General features: G+C 38.1%; 1 protein-coding gene across 1 annotated transcript in view; it reads left to right on the top strand.

Moving 5' to 3' along the window:
• Window positions 1–266: 266 nt before the first annotated feature.
• LOC110113280 (glycine cleavage system H protein 2, mitochondrial) overlaps window positions 267–22665 on the top strand; it is a 64098-nt gene continuing 41699 nt past the window's right edge. Inside the window, exon 1 of the mRNA XM_020845784.2 lies at window positions 267–423. Within this exon, the coding sequence (XP_020701443.1) occupies window positions 357–423 (67 nt within the window). The 5' untranslated portion in view covers window positions 267–356. The remainder of the gene's footprint in view (window positions 424–22665) is intronic.

Raw genomic sequence — 22665 nt, 5'->3', positions numbered from 1 at the left:
TTTGGTGGTGAATCAACCCGCCACCCGCTGTCAGGCCAACTTACTACGAGAGCTAATTCAACAGCATTCATCATGTTTTTCAACAAACATCGCACGTTAAAATCGTTACATTTCGCCACGTGGCAAATCATACCACGCATATCCTACGTGGCGCTCAAATTGATCTGGGGATAGTCGTGTGTACAACAATTAGGTGTCAGAAGCATCGGCCATCACCCACTCGCTTTCTCCAACCCTGGACAATATAAATCGGAAACATCAAGCGGATCCGAGAAGAACAATTAGAGAAGCCGCCGCTTTAGCTGCCAAGTTTTACATTCGCAGCTTCTAGTGAACTAGAGGTCTTCGCATCGAGGATGAGGTGGGTGTCTAGAGCTGCCTTTCATCTGAGGATCTCCGTCTTCCGGAGGGGCTTCGCCTCTGGTTGATCCTTCACCTTCTTGCCAGCATTTGGTTCCATTCGTTTCTTTTGTTTGGTACCATTTTTTTTGTGTGTGCTTGGTTTTTAGAGATCTCCTTTACTTTCTGACCTGAAGATTATATTTTATTTGGGGATGTCTACTTGTTTATTCTTTATTTTTTATTTTGAGATCTCCTTTACTTTCTGACCAACTTTTCTGTTATGAAGTTTTTCCTTTCTTTCTTACGAGATTAATGTCTCTTTTTGAATTTTTTTTAAGAATGTTATTCGGGTATTCATGAATTACTTAATGGTGTTCATCTACTAAAGATCCTTAGGTTGTAGACAGCTAATATATTATTGAGGAATTTGTTGGATCCAAGTTTGTCCTTGTATAACACCTGATCCTAGTAGCAGGAGAACTCTGAGAGGGGTGACCCAAAATTTGTGTGATAATAGAAATAATAATTCAATAGAAAAAAATTGTAATGCAAAAGCCTAAGAGGCTCTAAATCTCAATGTGTAAATAAAAATATCCAAAGGGCTCCTCATCAGAATATTATTAGGTCCGGACACCGGACATAGAGATAGGTGTATAAGTCAATAAAATGTGGACACGTGGAGTTGACACGTGGATATTCAATATGTTTAATGTGTCCACGGAACTTTAAGCCAAGAGCATCAAAAGCGCAACTAAAGTGCAGTATAAAAAAGCGCACTTAAAGCGAATGCAAAACGCAGGTAAATCACAGGTAAAGCACAATCAAAGCGCAGTAAAAAAAACACACTTCAAGCGCAGCTAAAATGCAGATAAAACGCAAGTAAAACGCACAAAAAAGCACAACTAAAGTACATAATATGTCAAATTTTTAGTGGATGTCCGAACCTATCTCTACGTCCGGTGTCCGGACCTAATAATTTTCACTCCTCATCACCCTTTATTTATAGTAGTCCTAGGGCTACAAGAAAAAAAGCCGCACCTATAAAGAAATATAAAATACAATGTTTTTAGACTCTTAATATTTAGCCTAGACATGTGTCGCCCTCTAGTTAGTTGGAGGGAGAATAATTCTACATATTCTTGATAATTTGTCACCATGAGAGCTCCATAATGGAAAGTGAGTATGAGCGAGTTTAGCAGTGTTGAGTGTGCGTGATTGAGTCTATCAATGAGCATTGAATAAGAGAGACTCGTGGCTGTGGGATACTCTGAGGTCATTGGTGACCTTTATTGGAGCCATGTGTTGCCTAGAAAAGGAAGGCGAGTGAGTTATAATTATGGAGAAGATGAGTTTCATAGTAAGATGGTTGTGATGTAGTGAGCCAGAAGTCTCTTAAGGAGGCACTTCATGTAGCTAAGATGGTGAATGTGAGTAAGGTTGTTTATATCATGGTTGAAGGCGAGTTTTTTCAATGGACAGGTGATGTAGGCAGGGGGGGGGGGGTCAAAACTAAATGAATATTTTGGCTGCTTGCTATTTTCAGTTTGGTGAAGTTGCTATTCTCGGATGGGATTTGGTTGCTTGGTTTTGAGCTCAAAATACTGAAATTTTACTTAGTGTTAGCTCATTAATGTTGAGCTGAAGTTTAGCTCAATGATTGTGTGATTTATTGCACTTCCTAGCTCATTAATTCAAAAATGTTTGCTATTAAGTCTTGGGTTCATTTTGGAGTGGACTTTGCCCCTTCTTCTCCCTTTGTTTCTTCGGTTTCCTCTTGGCCTTTGCTGTTCTCGTTGCCCTTGACTGTTTTCCCGTGCTGATGTTCCGTTCTCTGTGCTTGCTCCTCGGTTCCCTTGATGGCTGGGTTTCCCGTGGCTGCCTGCTTGGTTTCCCGTGGCCTTCTCTTCTCTGTTTCCTGTTCCGAATGGGGGCTGCTGTGTTGTGGCTGTTGGCCTTTCATTTCCATAAATCTAATTGGTTTGGTTGGAGGTGTTATGGCTGTTTGGTTACTCTCTTTTGCCTATAAAATGGAGATGTTTTGGCATGGAAAAGGTTTGTGATATGATGAGATTTTTGGAGCCAAAAACTTGAGAGGTTTCTCTTCTTTGTTGGAAAAGCTTGCGAGCTTGTTCCACCCCTTTTCCTTCTTCTAGGAAAGCTTGCAAGCTTCTCCTTCCTTTCGTCTTGGCTTCTAATCTATTGTTCTATCCGTAAGTTCCCTTCCACTTGCATCCTTCTTCTTAAGGCAAAGCTCCTTTAACTGTTTAAGGTGTCTTTATGTTTTAAAAGTTTGTAAGTGACTTGTAAGCGTCTTTTATATTATAAAAGTTTTTTTTTTGTCTAATTTGTCAAGTTTTTGTGAGTTCATGTAAGTTTCTATTATCTTGGAAGAAATTATTTTTTGCTTGCAAAAATTTGGGTCCCTTCCCAAATTTTTGCTTGCATCAAAATGATATCAGAGTGGATTAGCAAATACCGGTGTGTCATGTAATTTTGTTTTTTGAGTCATGAGTCATAGTCCATGCAATCAATCTTCAGAAACCTTAGGACAAGATTCAAAGCAAACTCTAGCTTCATCAGGAGATGAATTCTTTCAACCGAAGGAGAATCTGATATAGGCAAGGGGGGTCAAAACAAGTTGAGTTTTAAATTTTGGTGAGCTTCTAAAATCAGCTCATTAATAAGCCTCTTCTACTTATTTAACTCATTAATTGGAGAAATTATTGTATTTAAAAGCTCATTATGAGCTGAAGTTTAGCTCATTTATTTGGAGTAGTATTGTGTCTCTTCCACTTCCCCTTATTTTCTCGGTTTTTCCTTGGGCTGCTTGTTGTTTTCGGTTTCTGTTGCCTGTTGCTGTTCCTGTGGTCACTCCCTCTCGGTTTCACCTCCTGGCTGTCTTTCTCGTAAACTACTGCCTTGTCTCTTGTGCCGGCTCTTCGAGTCCCTTGCTGGATGGTTTCTCGTCGCTGTTGGTGGGGTTTTCTGTGGTTGTTTCTCTATTTTCTGTGCAGAAATTCGGCTGGATGTTTATTGTCTTTTGGCCATTCATTTCCCCAATTCTTATTGGACTTGGTTGGAGGTGCTATGGCTGTTTATCTACCTTATTTTGCCTATAAAATAGAGTTGTTTTGGGATGGAAAATGTTGGTGAAGATGCTTATTTTTGGAGACAAAACCTGAGGGTTTCTTGGATAGCTTGCGAGCTATGCCACCTCTTCTTCTTCCTTCTAGGAAAGCTTGTGAGCTTCTCCTCCATATCTTCTCGGCTTCTAACCTCCTTTTCGCCGCAAGTGACCACCCCACCTATATCCTTCTTCTCAATGGATGAAATGCAATTTTAGGAAGTTGTATGCGTCGTTTGTAAGCGTCTTGTAAGCTTCTTGTAAGTGTCCTTTGTTGTAAGTGTCTTTATATAATATAAAAGGTTTTTTTTGGGTATTTGTGTGCAACTTCTATTTCTTATGAAGGTCTAGCTCTTACTTGCAAAAATTTGGGGCCCTTTCCAAAATTTTGCTTGTATCAATTTGGTATCAGAGCAAGTTAGTATATCCTAGGTTATTGAATTGTGTTATTATTTGAGTCTTGGTGTCGTAAGAATTTTTTTGAGTTCTTGTTTTGAGTCTATATGGATAGTCCATGTAATCATCCTTCAGATCAAGATTCAAATGAGTCCCAAGGAGAATTTGACCCTGCCAAAGTTACAAATGAACTAACTATTATGGATGTGAAGATTCCAACTATAGAAGGGATTCCATCGCAAGGAAGTTCTACAAATCCATACAAAACGAATTGTATAAAATTCAATATCAAATGTTCTTGTGTTCAGAGAAATTCGAGAAGAAAAAGAAATTTCTGCAGGACAAATTCAAGCAAGAACGTGAGAAGATTTTGAAGAAATACGAGGCGAAGATTCAAGAGCTTGATGCGCCTTCTTCGCCTGCTCGGAAGAAATCTAAAGCCTCCTTATCAGAAGATGAGTCTTTTCAAGTGGGGGAGAATTGATGTAGGCAGGGGGGGTCAAAACAAAATGAATATTTGGGCTTCTTGTTGTTTTCAGTTTGGTGAAGTTGCTGTTCTCGGATGGGCCTTGGTTACTTGGTTTTGATCTCAAAATGCTGGAATTCTGCTTAGTGATTTATTGCTCTTCCTAGCTCATTAATTCAAAAAGGTTTGCTATTAAGTATTGGATTCATTTTGGAGTGGACTTTGCCCCTTTTTCTCCCTTTGTTTCTTCGGTTTCCTCTTGGCATTTTCTATTCTCGTGGCCCCTGGCTGTTTTCCCGTGCTGATGTTCCGTTCTCTGTGCTGGCTCCTTGGTTCCCTTGATGACTGGGTTTCCCGTGGCTGCCTGCTTGGTTTCCTGTGGCCTTCTCTTCTCTGTTTCCTATACCGAATGGGGGCTACTGTGTTGTGGCTGTTGGCCTTTCATTTCCCTAAATATAATTGGTTTGGTTGGAGGTGTTATGGATGTTTGGTTCCTCTCTTTTGCCTATAAAATGGAGATGTTTTGGCATGGAAAAGGTTGGTGATATGATGAGATTTTTGGAGCAAAAAACCTGAGAGGTTTTTCTTATTTGTTGGAAAAGATTGCGAGCTTGTTCCATCCCTTCTCCTTCTTCTAGTAAAGCTTGCGAGCTTCTCCTTCCTTTCGTCTTAGCTTCTAATCTATTCTTCTATCCGCAAGTTCCCTTCCACTTATATCCTTCTTCTCAAGGCAAAGGTCCTTTAGGTGTTTAAGGTGCCTTTATGTTTTAAAAGTTTGTAAGTGACTTGTAAGCGTCTTTTATATTATAAAAGTTTATTTTTTTGTCTAATTTGTCTAGTTTTTGTGAGTTCATGTAAGTTTCTATTATCTAGGAAGAAATTGTTTTTGCTTGCAAAAATTTGGGGTCCTTCCCAAATTTTTGCTTGCATCAACAAGCTGCCGTATGAGGTGAGCGGTGAGTTACTTGATCCACAAGAACTCTTAATTTTCCCATGAGGTATGATTTACTTTTTTAGGCCAGTGCAAATAGGGTCTTATGATCCATGGGCAAGCTCATTTGTTGGGCCCATGGGGTGTGAGCTCCTTTATTACATCCCATTGACTACTTGATAGACGCCTGTGAAGACATGCAAATTTACATTTAGTTCATCAATTCACTTGATCTTTTAATAGACTAGTGATGAAAAGGACATGTGATTTAATGAAAAATATTAAACATGACTACCAAACAGTTATATGAAAACAAATGCAAAATTACTACCATGTTTACTGTAGCCTTGATAGACGCATAAATTCTTGGTGATATTATGCCACTTTCCTCCTCCCTCCGTATACTAAGTAGGAGAGGACAATGAAGATGATATGCGGGAAGTTGTTGATCACCTTGCACCATATTGGCTATTGAACTTAAACCTAGCTTTTTACAGTGAGTGCTTCTATTTGGGTAAATTTTTTTTAAGTTTTCTACTCATCCTAGCGTGTTCCTTCTTTGTGTGTAGATGGCATCCCAGGGTGCACTACCCCTTGACTTGAGCGTGTTCAAGTACCCTAGGTGAGTCCTCTCCTCCGCATGATGAGGGAAACGACGACCTAGAGGAGGTGGTAGCATGTTGTTGGACTTGCTGAAGTAGCTAAGGGGGGCGAGGAGCCGCCTATAAAGATAAATTGGATCGAGGTGGCGGCACCCATTCACGTCAAGGAGCCCATCGCCCAAAAATTGGTAGCGGGAACAATTCATATGAGGCTAGCTACTAGACGAGTGAGAGTGGTGAACTACATGCTTCATGGTGGTGTTATGACCAAGGTCATTCTATCTATTCGCAATCTCTTGAGTAATACTTGAAGGCGATCCTTCAAGATGAGCTCAAGTTCACCATCATGAACTCGTTGGTGTTACGACGAAGGTCATTCTATCTATTTGCAATCGCTTGAGTAATACTTGAAGCCGATCCTTGAAGATGAGCTCAAGTTCACCATCATGAACTCGTTGGGGTAGTCAAGATAGTTTTCCTACACTGTAGCTCGCAACCATTGGTGACTTGTATTGAAGACGGCCAGCCTATAGAGGGCATATGATGCTGTCGAGCTGTGCATAAAGGAAAATAGGTTAGCCAAGTTCATTGTTGAAGATAAGGTTGAAGTGTTGCAAAGTGTACACGTCAAGAAAGAAGATGCTCTGAAGATGGACTTGTTGGAGGAGCTGTCGTAGAAGGAAGCATAAAGCGAAGGAATTGGTTGAAGCAGGGCTCGTTGAGGCTTTTGCTAAGATTAAGGCGATTGTAAAGTACAACATCTTCTTCAAGTATGAAGAGTATACTGAAAGCCTTGGCCAAAGATTCAAAGCAGGGACCAAGTATTGCCCAAAGAAGCTCATTTCTACGGGCGAGCTCGACTCTAGGTTTGGAAATCATAAGGTCTTCTTTGTGGAGGCCTTATAGAGTAAGGAGAGTGATTGTGCAAGTGTGGCTGGGGATTAAATCTGTGGGCTCCGAAAGTTCGGCCCCGGCCTCCATTCGCTTTTTCTTTTTATTCAGCGAGGGAGTTTTAACGAAATAAGTTCCGGGGTAAATTTTGGAAGGCAGATGAGTTTGTAGATAAGACACTACCCAGAGATTTCACCCTCATTTTGTGAGGACTTTATGATCTGAGTTCTGGTTTCCTATAGGCGCAAGCCCCTATAGTTAATTACCCCTCCCGATAACGAGAGAGAACTTTCGATTAAGGCTAGTCGTCAATCAGATACGTATAGATACGTGTTATCTGGCATATAGTAGCAGCATAGGGTTTGGAAATTGGAAATTGGGTTTGGATTTGGGTATTTGGGAAGTTTGGATATTTAAAATAAACATTTCACCATCTTTCACTTAAAGCAGATAGTGGGGGAATGGATGATGGGCCCGATCAAGATCCCTTGGTTCTGTCATCCCGGGCCATCGTGGTCCCTGGTCTACTTAGTCAGAGAAGGTAGTTGACCCAACCTGACAGAAGGATCCTTGTCGGCAGCCATGGGTTGCTTCGTCCAAGGGGACCTTATAGACCTGGGATGAATGTTTGTCTAAGGGGACAAATTTGAATCCACCTTAGCTTGCAGAGAGCTTTGTGCCCTATCGATCGTATCCTATTGATTCATATCACAAGGATTTGATGTCAATAAGAAACGTAACGGCGATATCCATAACCGGTATTTTGTGGTGCCATTTGGCGGCAAAACCACTCGGTTCAGAGGGCCCCGGGTCATAACCGTTTACCTGCAGTGCCATTTGGCGGCGAAACTGACGGTTAGAGGACACGTACCACGTCCTTACTGGCAAGAGATTGTTTGAGAATGGATCCTAGTAATATTTTCAACTAGGCATTAGTTTTTTGCGAACTGAAGTAAATTTTGATTTGTCCACCTCGACAAACTGTTGCGGAGGGTGGATGATGCTTTAAGTATTTAATGGGTTGATTTCAAATTTTAAATATTTTTGGATTTCATGATTTTCTGGAGTTCTGGATTTTATGGATATTTATGGGTGGAGTTTTGGAATATTTGAAATGAACTTTAGATATTTGGGAGACATTTGAAAATATTTGAAAACTCCTCCGGTTGAGATCTGCATTCAACACGGCCATCATCGGGTGTTGGGGGCATTTTTATTTGTAGCTTGAACCTTGTCAACTATGTATAGCTGTCGATAGGGATCGGGTTTCTCGTAGGTTTTATGTCATTGATAGTGAATTCTCATTATTATAGGCCTTGAAGGCCTAATATGAATGTATTAAGACAAATATGACGGTCTCCACAACCGTATATTTGTTTGTTGGTTCGAACCTGTCGATTTCTATTGATCCGTATAGAAAGATCAATTTCGAACCTAAATTCACTTGTCAACCTGCGCAACATCCCTAGAGCGTCACGTGTGTACCAATAACATGCTCGTCGGGGCCATGCGGGTGTTGGGGGCATTTTATAATTAAACTCTATCAACTCCTATTTACCTGTTAAGGAGGATCGGGTTTAAATTTGATAACTCGCGCAAGCATCATAGACGTCACGTGTGTACCAATAACACGCTTTGCCGGGGCCCATGCGGTTTTATAATTTCTTCTACCCCTTTTAGTGTACCTATGTGATACAAACTATAGTGCACGTGGGGTACTTTGAAAGTATTTGTAGACGCCTTCTGTTCGTCTTGCATAGAAATTACAGATTCGGTGGCGTAGCATAGCAGCTTCTGAAAAGAGTTATTCGCTGCTTCGTACAGGTAGACTGTCATGCACTATCCGCATGATTTGCCAGGTAGATTGCAGTGCACTGACGAATCTCCTGCTTTCGTTTGTAGACAATTGCCTTTACATGATGTTTTGTTCATGGTCTTTGCTTTGCATACAAGTCTTTTAGAACTGACTACATGCGTTTAAATTCTGTAGTTTTTTGTATTTTCGTTTGTGGTTGACATACTGGGTGTGCAGTAAACCTTCTATAACATCTCTCGTAGGTTGCATTTGTTGTAGTCATCAACCTTTGTTTACATAAGACCATTGTGCTTGCTTGATAATAAGTGGTGATTGATTGCAAGATGTTGTTGCATTCATCATTGGTATCCATATGTGTTTTGATCAAGAATTACTGCATTCCATATATGCATTTCAATATATGCGGGGATCGTTGCAAGTGCTTGTATATTAATCATTGTTGGCTCTAGAACACTATATTTATCACATTTTTCCAACAATCATCGCTTGTAAATATCTTATTGCACTATACGAACTCTGCATCCATCTTCGACCTTATTGCAATGATTCCAAATCACTTGATGTTACCTTTCTTTGATGGATCATTGTGCTTGCAAGTTGATCGTCGTTAATAGAAAGACTCCATACAAATGACTATGTATTAATGCTAACCATGAGGTGTTGATTGATACTCATTTGGATGCATGCCATTATCGTTCATGAATGATCACAAGTATCCCCTAGTTGTTTGTAAGGGATTTTCATTCTTCCTTCACTAGCCAGTCGAAGTTGACTGCTAGGATATTACGATGATCATTTCCTTTGTGCTTGTAGGGAATGGGAATGTATACTTGCCATGGTATTAGCACATGTGATATGAAAAATCATTGTAGGCTTCTATGTTCACCATTCTCATTATAGAGATGTTGCTAGATCTCTAAAGTTTGGTTCATGAGCATTTCACTCCACTATTCATGAATGAATCATTCCATATATTTTAGAATCATGCATCTTTTAATGCATTTGAGAATCATGACCCCATTTGCACATTGCGAGTGAGGTTCAACATTTCACAGTTTAGCTCATGGCTCTTCCTCCTAATTACTCAAACTTCAAGTTTAAGCCACTTGTGATTGTTAGTTCACGATCAAATAATTTGGAATTTAGCACTTGCATTTTTATGTCTGATCAATCATTTTATGATTCATTCAAATTTGGGGTTCAAGTGTTCTTGCCTTTTCCACTTGATTCAAGTTCACTTGTCTTTTATTGTCCGTCTGATTTGAGTTCATGATGTTCATATCATGATTCAATTATTTGCACTTAGATTTCTGGTCATTATTCAAATTCTAGTCCAGATCTTCATCGTTTGATTCAAATCCAGAGCTTTTGTAAGTCTCAAGTATGAGTTCTTTTGATATATAGACCAAGTTCAAATATGAGTCAAAGTGTTCAAGTTTTTAAATCCTTTGATGTTCAAAAGCTTGCAAGTTCAATTTCAAGTTCTCGTATTCTTATTTAAGTCCCAAATTCATTTAAAGTCCTTGCAAGTTCGGGATTGATTTTAGTTCAATTTCATTTTATTGTTCATTTAAGTCAATTTGGTTCAAGTCCGGTCCCACAAGTCCACCGTTCACATTCTTTTGAGTTCAAACAGGTCCGAGTACGGTATGTTTTCACCCAAAATTTCGGCAGCCTCCCAGCGTCTCCCCCGTTTAGGGGAAAACTACGGAAAACTGGGCCTCCTGCCACGCTAGAGAAAAGCGTGTACGGTAGGTGCCCTCTTTCGAGGACACCGCGGCCGTGTAAAGTTTTTGTCCCCACCACGCCAGAGAAAGACGTGTATGGGTCTTCGGTACCTGTTGCAAAAGAGAAACAGTTGTTTCCCCGCGAGCGAGTACTTATTAACGAAAAGCGATTGTTTCCTTCTCTGTGGATCTGGGAAACCGAGAGGTCGGCAAGGCTCCCGATCGAACTGGCTTTGGCGGGATGGGGTGCCGCTGGAGCTCGGGTTTGGAGGAGGCGTGGGCAGTGGTCGGGTGGAGAGTGTCGTGTGAGCAACGGGATGCTTACGGGAAGGAGAAGTCGAGTGTCGCTATTTAACAACGAGAACGGGGCAGCGATCGAGAGCTGATTTCACGCAGGGAATACGGAGAAACGACCGATTCGGCGCTGATGTACAGTACCTCGGCGAAATTTCGGGGATTTGGACGGCTTCTCGACGGATACGAGGATTCCAACCGGGATTTCGGGCGGATATTGTGGATCCGCCGGGTATGATTTTGATTTTTTTTTGTTCTACCGGTTAATACATAGAGGTCAACAAAGTCGCACTTGCCCATTTTTTTTAACTTTTTTTTCTTTTGTTTTAGCCATTGAGGTGACTTATATATGTAAATGATATTAAAAAAAAATATGTAAATGATATTTAATGAAATGCAAAAATTTTATTAATACATGCCCCGTACTCATGCTTGCCTATTTGTTTGCTGCTTTCTCAAAATTTGCCTTAGTGTTGGACTCAGCTATGTTTTTGAGTAATAGAAGTATACAAAGGTGCTTGCTCATATTTGATTGCAATAAGTTTTTTACCATTTCTCTAAGTTTTTAAAACTCCTATAATTGAGCAATGAGTAAATAACTCGGCGTTTAATAACCAATGAACTATGTCGTTGGTGAATGATAACTCACTAAAAAGGATAGAAATGCGTAGCTCGACAATATTGTTGTGAGTAATATGCGTGTACTAGGGCATGCACACATGGGTAAGGAATTTTTGTAAATTTCTTATTCGCTTATAACTAAATTATGAATGAATGATGAGATCGGCAATTCATATACAATTAGCTAATTTATCAATAATATATAATTCGGTGAAAGACTAGTAGAGTAGACTTTCAAAAACAAATATGTAAATAACATGGTTATGTGATGAAAAATGAAACGACTCAACCTTAGTGCTAGTTGGCCTTTGATAAGAAAATGTTATTAATAGAATTAGCTGACTTGGTTATAAAACTTAATAACTCAAGTAGGTACTGACTTAACTCGGCATTAGTGTTGGCCGATTATTTATACAACGCTCTTTAAAGGAAATAAAAAGTCGTTTGACAAATGATATTTAAAAGAAACCCTCAACGAACTTAAGCTTGACACTTGAAAGATTGTAATTGAACTCATCATTACAATGAATGTACCTGAACTCGGTGACAAGGCCATTATACATGAACTTAACGACAATTTAACTTAGACCAGCGTAAGAGTGAATGTACCTTGGCGAGTTCCCCTGTAGGCGCATGACAAAGTTGTTTGGGAAATTGTTGATAAAATTTTCTAGGTCTTGGACTTAGTGTAGATGATGGATTATTCCTTGCAGGTTTATTTGCTCAGCAATAGGTGGATAAGCGAGTTGACTATGACTTTTCCCTTATGTACTATGTGGGGCGAGCTCCTTGCTGGTTAGCTTTTGTACATGAGCTTGGCATGAAGTCACCTTGTGTGGGCTACACCTTATGCCAGGTTATAGTTTTTGTTGGGGTAACCACCTAAACTCGCTGACTTAAGGGACTTGTGCTACTCTATTGCAAAGTTGAGTGATTTAGGCTGGCATGTTTTATTCCAATTATTTAGCACTCACCTAGAATTATTTGTTAATTTGTTACGGGGATTTTATTGTTGAACTCACTTATGCTAGTTCCCCAAGTATTTAGATTGCCTAGCATGCTGGATGCATGAGTTCATTATTTTATGTTGTGGAAGCCGATCGTCATTTATTCTTCTAGGTGAGTTCACAGAGCATAATTTTTATTAGTTGTGGATTCTAATTTTTTACCTTCCTAGCAGTTTCTTATATAAGAATTACCAAAAAAAAAAAAGAAGGGGAAAGGAGTTTTATTTCATTAAAGGAAATTTTGAATAGAAATACAAGAAGTATGAGAACTCCCTCAGGGATAGGATATTTCCAAAGCATCAGTACGCCACATCCTTGGCACCAAGTTTTCTGAGTATTTGGATAGGGCGAGTATGCTTGATTTCTGCTTCAACTTTTCTGTTTGTATGTGGGTGATAGACTAAGGCGAATTTGAGGTGAATTTCTTGTGATTGATAGAAATTCTTCAAGTTCTGGTTAGCGAATTGAGGACCATTGTCCGTGATGATCATTAGAGTCAGGCTATATCTTCAGATTATGTTTGTTTAGGCTATCTTGGTGAGTTGTTTGGCTTCTATCTATTTTGTGAAGCAGTCAACCATGATAAGTATGATCCTCCTTTGCCTTGTTGACGGTTGGAATGGTCCAAAGAGATCTATTTTCCACAAGGTGAATGGTATTGAGCTGCTAATATTTTGTAGTTTGTGAGAAGGTTGCAATTGAATGGGTGCGATTTTCTGGCACTAGAGGCACTTCTTTGAGAATTCTTCAGCATCTTTCTCAACGTTGGTCAAAAATATCTTTGCCTTAAAATTTCGTGGGCAAGTGTCATTCCTCCCAAGTGACAACCTCACTTGCTTGAATGCACTTTTTTAAGCCATAGTTTCCTTTTCATATTCTCTAGCACATCTAAGATTGAGTGAAGTTGTTGATTTCTAAACAATTTGCCTCCGATTATTAAGTAATTAGTCATCTGGATTTTGAATCACTGCAGGTCACCAACTTCAACACTTATTATTTCTATCTTTTGATATTCTAGGATGAGATCTATCCAACTCGCGGGGCGGCCACTTTCATTCTTTATAATTTCTTCTTGGACTGTTGACCTCACTACTATCTTCATAGTTGGTCATCTATCATGATTTCCTTGTTTGGAAAGGAGGTTGGCATGTTGATTTTGTTCCCTGGATATTGGGGTTATTTTAAAGTATAATATCTTGCTAATCTCTACATGCTTTGAAGAGGTATTTTCATATGATCTCATCCCTCACATTGCACTCTTCATTTATTTGGTTCACCATTAACTGCAAGTCGGAGTGTACGCCTACCTAAGCCCCTCCAAGCCATGTGGCGAATTACAAATTGGTGAGTAAGGCCCTATGCTTTGCTTGGTTATTAGTCACTTTAAACTCAATATTGGCATCCTGTGTGACGATAAATCCTACTGTGCTCTTCAAGATCATGCCTACGCTTACTCCTTACTTGCCCCAAGCTCCATCAACATGAATGGTCTTGTGTCGCTGTTGAGCTGCTGTCTCTTGCTCATTATTGCATATTTAAGTTAGTAATAAAGTCGGCAAGTGCCTGAGCCTTGATGGCCGTACTTGGCATGTAGGTGATTTAAAATTCGTTTAGCTCCACTAACTGTTTTAGCGGCCTTCCTGAATAATTCAGCTTAGTGAGCATTGACTTGAGGTGAGGGGATGATATGTGATGGCTTATATTGGATGGGCTTAGAAACATGGTTGTAGTCGCTATGCATAGGTCACCAATGCTCACATGAGTTTCTCAGTAGTAGGGTACCTCTATTTTGCCCCTTTTAGCGTCTTGTTAACATAGTATTCCAGCCATTGCTTCTCTTCTTCTCTGATATATACTGAGTTGATAGCATCCTCGCCCACACCTAGGTAGAACAACAAGTCCTCACCTTGTTTAAGACTTTATAGGAAAGGTGGAGAAAAGAGAAAAATCTTGAGTTTCTGGCAATGTTTAAAATTGCGTATTCGGGTATTGAGGTGTTTTTCATTCGTGAGGCGAGGCGTAAGCCTCAAAATCAAAAGATTGCGTAAACAGAAAATGATAAATTTTTTATATACTAATGAGTGAATAATATAAAACATAAAAAAAACATAAGATATGAAGTGAAATCAAAATATCTCAATAATAAGACAACATGAAATATAGTTCAACTCAAAATTTTATCTTTCCCAAATCCCAGTATTCTTTTCATTAACATATAATTCCAATTGCCAAAAATAAATAACAATGACATATCACATAAGAACTCATAAGTCATCAGCACTGTCATCACTAAGGGGTTCTTCATTTGAATCATCATTATGGTGAATTGCTCTCTCCCCTTCCTCCTCTCCTATAGAGTCCAATGTCGGGCATTTACTTCAAGATTTATGTAAGTTTTAATATATATAGTGTGAGGCGTAAGCCTTAAGTCAGTGAGGCGAGGCGGGCCTCAAAGCGGGCCTCAACCATGTTGAGGCGCAAGCCTCATAAAAAAAACTCGAGGCGTAAGCATCGAGGTGTTTTTATTGGAATTGCGCAAAGGCGTGCCTCAAGGCGAGCCTCATATTGCGCAATTTTAAACCATGGTTTTTGGAAGGCAGCCTCACAATACTCGCTCCATGTGAATTTCTTGGCATTCTAAGTATCTCGAGGAATGGTGAGTGCCTCTTGCCTAATTTAGAGATTAGGCATTTGAGCCTGACAATTCACTCAATGAGTCGCTACACTTCCTTGAGTGCTTGGTGTCATCATCTTTTGAATTGCCTTTACTTTAATTGGGTTCACCTTGATGCCTTCGAGGTGAGACAAACCTTGGAACTTCCCTGAACTTGCACCAAAAATATATTTTTGTGAAGTGAGCCACATGTTATACCACTTGAGGGTTAAAAATATTTCCTCTGGTCTTTAATGTGTTGCTTGGGCTATTTGCTCTTGACTAGCAGTTTGTCCACATACATCTCTATGCTCCTTTGCTTCTAGTCCTTGAAAACTTTGTTCATCATTCTTTGAAAAGTTTCCCCACTATTTTCTGAGCCAAATGGCATGATGTTGTAGCAATAAAGACTCTCTGTAGTGATGAAAGCAGTCTTCTTGCAATTGCTTGGATGCATTTTTATTTGATGGTAACTTGAGAAAGCATCTACGAAGCTCATTAGTTAGTAGCCCACTGCCAGGCCAACCAGGGAGTCAATCCTTGGTAGGGGATAGCCATCCTTAGGGCATTCTGAGTAAAGGTTAGTAAAGTCCACACACATCCTCCACTACTGGTTGCTTGTCCTTATCACATTGAAAATCTAGTATGGATACTATACTTTCTTGATGAAGTTGGCTTCTATTAGCTTCTACATCTCCTGCTTCATACTTGACGAGAATGGTTGCAGTCTTTCTTATTTTCTACTTTATCAGCCTTGCATTTCTTCTCACATTCAGTTTATGATGGGTGACTTCTTTATTGATATCTAGCATCTTTGTTGCCGTCCAATCAAAGACATTGAGATCTCCCCTGAGAGCTTGAATGAAATCACCTCAATGCTCTTCACTGAAAGAGTGCTTATTCTAATAGCTACTTCACTCACCTTTCGCTGTTAGGATTTCTTCGACTGCTTCCACAGTTTCCAGACCTAGGCTTCTCTCCACATCCAACTATAGGACTTCTTTTGGTGGCATCATCACTTTCATAATTTCCCTTAGATAGCATGTGCGTGATTGGGTGAGGTACCCCGTCATAGTGATCTCCCTTCCTCATATAGGGAATTTGATAGCTGCATGATAAGTTGACATCACAGCTTTGAATGTATTCAATAAGGACCTGCCAAAGATGGCATTGTTAAGTGGTTGGATTGTCCACTATAATGAAATCCATCATGGTAGTGCATTGTTGGTCACTCTTATCATAGGTTATTGGTAGGGCAGGTACTCCTTCCAACTCTCTTCATTTTCCTGAGATGCCATATAATGGACTTAGTAGGAGCGAATAGGAAGTAAGGAGATTCATCTTCTCAAATATAGACTTGAAGATGATATTAATAGAACTCTCTGTGTCTATAACAATACCGTCTATTTGATGGTTGGTGATCTGGGAAATGACGATAATAGACTTGTTTGTTGTGGTTCCCCACTGTTAGGTTGTCTGCTTATCCAATGGTGACAGGGGCGACGTTTACTGGGTGGTCTTACAAGATAGATGCTAAATTCACCTCTTTAACTTTCATCCTTGTAACAACCATTATCCCATAATTTCGGTAATTGATTTAATTTAGAATAAGTTTGCTTAATTTTGATTTAGATATTCATTATAAGTTTAGTAAGATTTGATTAACCCTAAATAAGCTTAGAATTTTCATTGGGAAAAGGGAAAATTATAAGTAGCCAAAATGCTCTTGGAGTGCTACAACATTGGACGAGGTAGCACGGCGACACTGTGTTGTCGAGTTTGAGGGATTTTGATGTAGACACACAAGAAGAAACAGACACAATGGATAGAACTTAAAACAAACTTTATTAAAATAGAAACAAACAGCTAAGACTTGACAAACACAACAAGAAATATTAGAAGAAATAAAGGAAAATAAAAAAAAACGCTATCCTCAGACAACCGTCAGAGCGGGTTCCTCACATGCATCGAATAGTAGATTAAATAAAAGAAGTGCATAAGACTAGCAAACCGATGGTCCACCACTGCAAGACTGTCCCAAATGCTTCCAAATCAACCAAGACACGACACCCTAAAGTTGCTTCACTGTTGAGAAGAAGGATACAGATGGAGTGGCACTTGCGGAGAGATGAAGAGGTTAGAAGCCCGAGAAGAAAGGGGGGAAAGAGCCCGTAGGATTTCCGTAGGGGATGAGAAAAGAAGGGTGGAAAGAGCCCACAGGATTTCCGAATAAACCCGCAGGTTAATAGCAACTATGCTCACAAATATCAACTGCCTTCCTTCACTTCATCATCTCATATTTATAGGCATAGAACAGGAATGCCAAAAGCCACTTGAGATAATGCTCACAACATCCCAAGCATTTATTTTCCAAAGGATTTCCAAGAGCCATTTCGGAAAAACAGCCCAGCAATTCACGGAACCAAGGAGCCCGCAAGCAGGCCAAGAATTCAAAGCAGCACAACAACGGGAAAAAACATCCCAGTTCGGAAAAAACAGAGGCCGGGAGGACTCCCAAGGGAAAAGCACTCCATTATAAATTCTAATGCTTTGAATTCAGCCACCAATTAAAGAGCAAGCCACGGTTCTCCAAGAGACAAGAAGAAAAGGGGAAGGGACAAGGCCACTCCAAAAGTAAATCTTCTTAATGAGGTACCTTTTTGGATATTAATGAGCTACTAAACTTCAGCTCAAGCAACTAAAAGAACAAGCTCAACGCCATATGCTCCAAAACAGCCAACCCGAGAACCAACAGCCAACCCGTGAACCATCAGTGGCCAAGGACCAATCGAGCTAGCAAACCAAAGGTCTACCAAGCCTTATGCACAATCTACCATGATCATTGGATGCTTTCCCATCATTGGATAGCTAAAAAAGAAAAGAAAATAAAATAGAAAACAAAATATACTATTGTTCAAATAAAATAAAAAATACAGAAATTCTTGTTAGCATCAGATTTGGAAGCATATGAAATATTTTAACTGAGCGTCATGGTGCTGGGAAGTGAGCACTGCAACGCTGAGCTAAAATGATGTTACAAAACAATTATCTAAATCTGAGGTTATAGCCCAGGTTAGTTGAAGATTTTGTAGAACACGTGGTAGACTTCTAAATGCATATATCTGATTTCAATTTCAATAATTTTATAATAAATTATGAATAAAAATATTTTTCCTCCTTCATTTTGCAATTCTCTCATCATGTAATTTTTTCTATATTATTGTATGCGTTATTTTGGCCATAAGAAAATTTTTCCCTTATTGGTTTCCTTTGTGACTTTCTTTATGCATATTGAAAATTAAAGCATTCATGATTTTTATAATAATTTCAAGGTTTAAAAAGGTGATATCGGGAATCGAGGCGTTTTGCCTTAGTGAGGTAAGGCGTACGCCTTGAGGCAGACGGAGGCGTAAACCTCAAAATGGAAAACTTAAAGTACTAAAAAATTATTAATAACTCATAAAATGGTAAAATATTAATTAAATTATGAACATAATGACTTGTTTGAACATAAAAACACAAGATTCAAAAAAAAAAAAAAAAAAACTCGCAAATATCACTCTTTTCTCCATCAACCCAATTTAACCCATCTAATTGATGCCTCCATATGATTCAATCATATAAATTTAAGCAAAGATCCTTATATGAAGGCAATTCAATCATATAAATTTTAAAAAATGAAAGTTATAGCAAAGACGATTCACATTAAATAGAATTATTCATGGTAAAATTCATTAAAAATTATTTCATTGCAATTGAAGAGCCCTGACAGCTAAAAATTATGTATTCGTAAAGAAGAAAGCTACAACAAATACAATTTGTTTCTCGGTGCTTAAGAAACTATGAAAAATATTATATGTGGTGACCAACTGATTACTTCCGGCTTGACCTAAACTAGAAAAAGCAATAGAGTAAGATGAAATTGTTAAAATTTATTAATATAAATTGAGATAATCTAACTTCAAAATAAATGCTTCATGTAAGAAATGCACGACTTAAATTTCATTATTGTTTCTCACGACACTGTCGAAGCTTACACAAGCTCGAAAGGGAAGATGGATTGTTACCTCATCACGAAGAACTCATCCTAACACGAAGCGAGGCCAAGTAGTCGAGAATGAAGCATTCAAGGCCGAGGCAACTGAGGCCAAGAGAGCATTTCCTCACTGCGAGTTGTAAAAGGGGCACGAGATTGGAACAAATGTTTTGAACCGACGAAGCTCTAAATCTAATAAGCGTTCTCGACTCTTCATAACTAAAAAAATTAAATACAATTCATCAAGATAGCACTTCAAACTACCTTGAGGTGTTACACCTCAAGGCATATGCCTCAATGAAGAAAATCTTAAGCCTCGACCAAACCACTGAGGCTTAAGCCTTAAGGCATCCAAGCTGTGCCTTGAATCGAGGCACACCTTAAGGTGTTTGCCTCAAACGCCTTTTTAAACCATGAATAATTTTACAAAAGTCTTAAAATATTACTCTAGATATTCCCTTTAAATTGTTCTTAAATTGAAAAATATTCAATGGGTATGCTTTTACACATGCATTGTGGGGTAATATTATCAATTTTGATAATTCACATATCATTATAATCCTATATTAAAGTTATAATAATCTACTAAAGCATTCAATTTACATAATTCATGACACAATAATGGAGAAATTCTGATTTCTACAAGGTGATAAGTGTATTCTCTGAAATGATAGAAGGGCCCTATATATTTTGTTTTGGCCTTATCTGTCTTGTGTGGATGTGGGAGAGATTATGACCGCACTTGCTGAAAATGGGTGAGGATGTTGTTTTGTTTTGTTTTTCCCTCACTTGTTATATATCGGTGTGAGAAGTTAAAGTAAGCTATGAGTGGAAGTGGAATTATAATCAAACATCAGAATATATGCATTATATTCATGTATTACATGTTTTAGAAATTTTTTGAATAAAGTACAAATACTATTCGTAACATACTCTGGTGACCTGAGATCTTTTGGTAAATTCTGAAGAAATAAGAAGGTTTAAGTGCAAACACAATTCTGATGGCAAGTATATTTATGAACCTCTATTAAATCTATCTGTGAAAATACAATTAATGACTTTGAAACCAAGTGTATTATGATAGCTGTTTGAAGTTTACTTTATGTTAGCATTTATGTTTTATTATTTTTTATTGATTGAATATTTGAATAATTTGATCTTAATATTTGAATGAATATTAATATCTGTGATATTAGTATGAAGGAAGTCTCTTGAACTAGTGGTGCTTACTCTATTATATTTCTCTAATATTTTAAAAAAAGGGAATGACACAATAGAGTAGAGAGAGATAAGGACATGATCGTCTAGATCAGGACTTTTGAGGTGTTCTTTGTCATTAAACATTAATTCTATTGATGTATAAGTTGTAAGTTAGATTATTATATATAAATTTTGAGAAGTGAAATTGAATGATGCTTAGACTATTCTTATGATTTTGGATTTTGTAGCTTGCTTTGGTTTAGTCTGTATTGTGGTTCACTTAAAGTTTAGGTTTAGGGATTTAATTCTATTAGATTATGGGGAATCACATAATAGTGTTAGAACAATGGTTTGAAAGGATTGAATTATAACCAGAGCTATATGGAATGATCAGTAGTTCTAAGAGGAAGGAGATTGGGATTTAGTTTAGAATTTTTTTGTTAGTTTGTAATAAATGTGCATGTAATTAAATTCTTTTATTCTTAATTTAGCTATAGCGTTTTTGCATAATGAACCTAGCTGATGGATATAGTTCCAGCCAGACTATTATAATTCAGAGTATTGTGGGGGCAATGACTTTAAATTCCATGATGTAATTCATTGTTTAAAATTGTGGAATATGAGGCTTGCCTTGAGGCCCGCCTCAATGCAATTATAGTAAAAAAATGCCTCGAGGCTTACGCCTTGAGCTTTTCTTATGAGGCCTATTCCTCATCTTGGATGAGGCTCGCCTTGAGGCACGCCTCTTCTTGCTGGCATGAGGCGTATGCCTCACATTATTTATGTATTTTTTATTTAAAATTTACCTAAATCCTATTCAAAAGCCACAAAAAAATCATGCATTGCACCCCCAAGCTGCAGCAACTTCCTCTCAATTGCCTCGACCTCTAGCCATCGCCTTCACCATAGTCACAACCGTCGTAGCTGTCATAGGGGATCATTAGGAAGCCGCACGACACCACCATCTCCTCTAAAATTTTTGGAGTTGTATCTTTATGTTGATGACAAATATTTATGAAAGATGAAAATAAATGAGATAAATAAAGAAGCAAATTGAGAGGTATTTGATCCTACAGGATGAGACAGAGAAGAGACCAATTTGTTATGATAGTGCCTCTATGTGTTAAAGGAGAAGTATATTATTTTCAAGGTATTAAAATTCTCTTATCGTCATTAATTTCTATATTACAAGTTGATAAGGCTGGAGAAATGGGAATTCTATTTTCTCGGCTTATGTGAGAGATTAGAACGAGTCAGTTATGGGCAGCATGAATGTTCTAGTGGTAAAGGATGTTTGTCATGTTTTCCCTAAAGAGCTAATTTTATTGCCACCAGAAAAGGAGGTAAAGTTCTATATTGAAGTAGTGTCAGACACAATTCCTAATAGCGAAGCCTCCTTATAAAAGGGCATTAAGAGAGTTGCAGGAGTTGCTAGATAAAAAATCTATCAGGCCGAGTAGATCCATGGGAAACTCCTGTATTGTTTATGAAGAAGAAAGATGGATTTTTTGCAAATGTGCATTGATTATCGGGAACTGAATAAGGTAACTATAAATAACAAATATTCACAACTCGAAATAGATGATTTGTTTGATCAATTAGCAGGTGTAATAGTATTTTTCAAGATCAATTTAAAATTAGGTTATCATTAGTTAAGAGTGAAGGTTGAAAACATAGTGAAGGTTAAAGATGTATCGAAGGTAGATATGAGAGATCAAGTTTTCGATGATGCTGTTTGCTTTAACAAATGCACTAGTTGCATTCATTGTCCTGATGCATAGGGTGTTCATAAATTTTCTTAATTAATTTATTATATTCATTGATGATATTGTGGTGTATTTAAAGTCTGAGGTTGAGCATACTAATGACCTAAGGTTGACATTAGAGACTTTGAGACAATTAAAGTTGTACGGTTAGTTTTTTAAATGTAAATTCTGGCCGAAATCTTTGGCTTTTTGAGTCATGTAGTAAGCAAGGAAGTGATTTCTATATATCCCCAGAAAGTACTACTGTATTGGATTGGCCGGGCTCGACCTTTGTAATAGAGGTTCATAGTTTTCTAGGTATGATAGATTATTATAAAAAAATTGTTAGAGGCTTATGCAGATTTCAATCTATCTAGTAAGTTTAACCCAAATAGTTGTGCCATTTGATTGAATACAAAATTTTAAAGAAAGTTTCCAAAAGTTGAAGGAGTTTGATGTCAACCTCTGTTGACTATTCTATATGGAGTTGAAGGATTTCAACTATGCAGTATTCTTCTTTGAAAGGCCTAGAATGTGTACTACAATAGAACAGGAAGGTAGTTGCATTTGCTTCAAAGTTGTTGAAGCTTTATGAGAAAGAAATATCCAACTTATATTATAGAATTGGCAGCGATCATAGTTGTTATAAAAATTTAGAGATATTATCTATATGGTGTGTAATGTGAAATGTATATAAACTATCAGAGCTTGAAGCATATTTTTGCCCATAAGAAGTTGAATATGAGACAACGAAGATAGTTGGAGCTGATTAAAGATTATGATTTGGATATCATTTATCAACCTGATAAAATGA

This window comes from Dendrobium catenatum, unplaced genomic scaffold (assembly GCF_001605985.2).
Source record: "Dendrobium catenatum unplaced genomic scaffold, ASM160598v2 fragScaff_scaffold_1493, whole genome shotgun sequence".
NCBI lineage: Eukaryota > Viridiplantae > Streptophyta > Magnoliopsida > Asparagales > Orchidaceae > Dendrobium > Dendrobium catenatum.
This window is presented reverse-complemented; position numbering and strand designations above follow the sequence as displayed.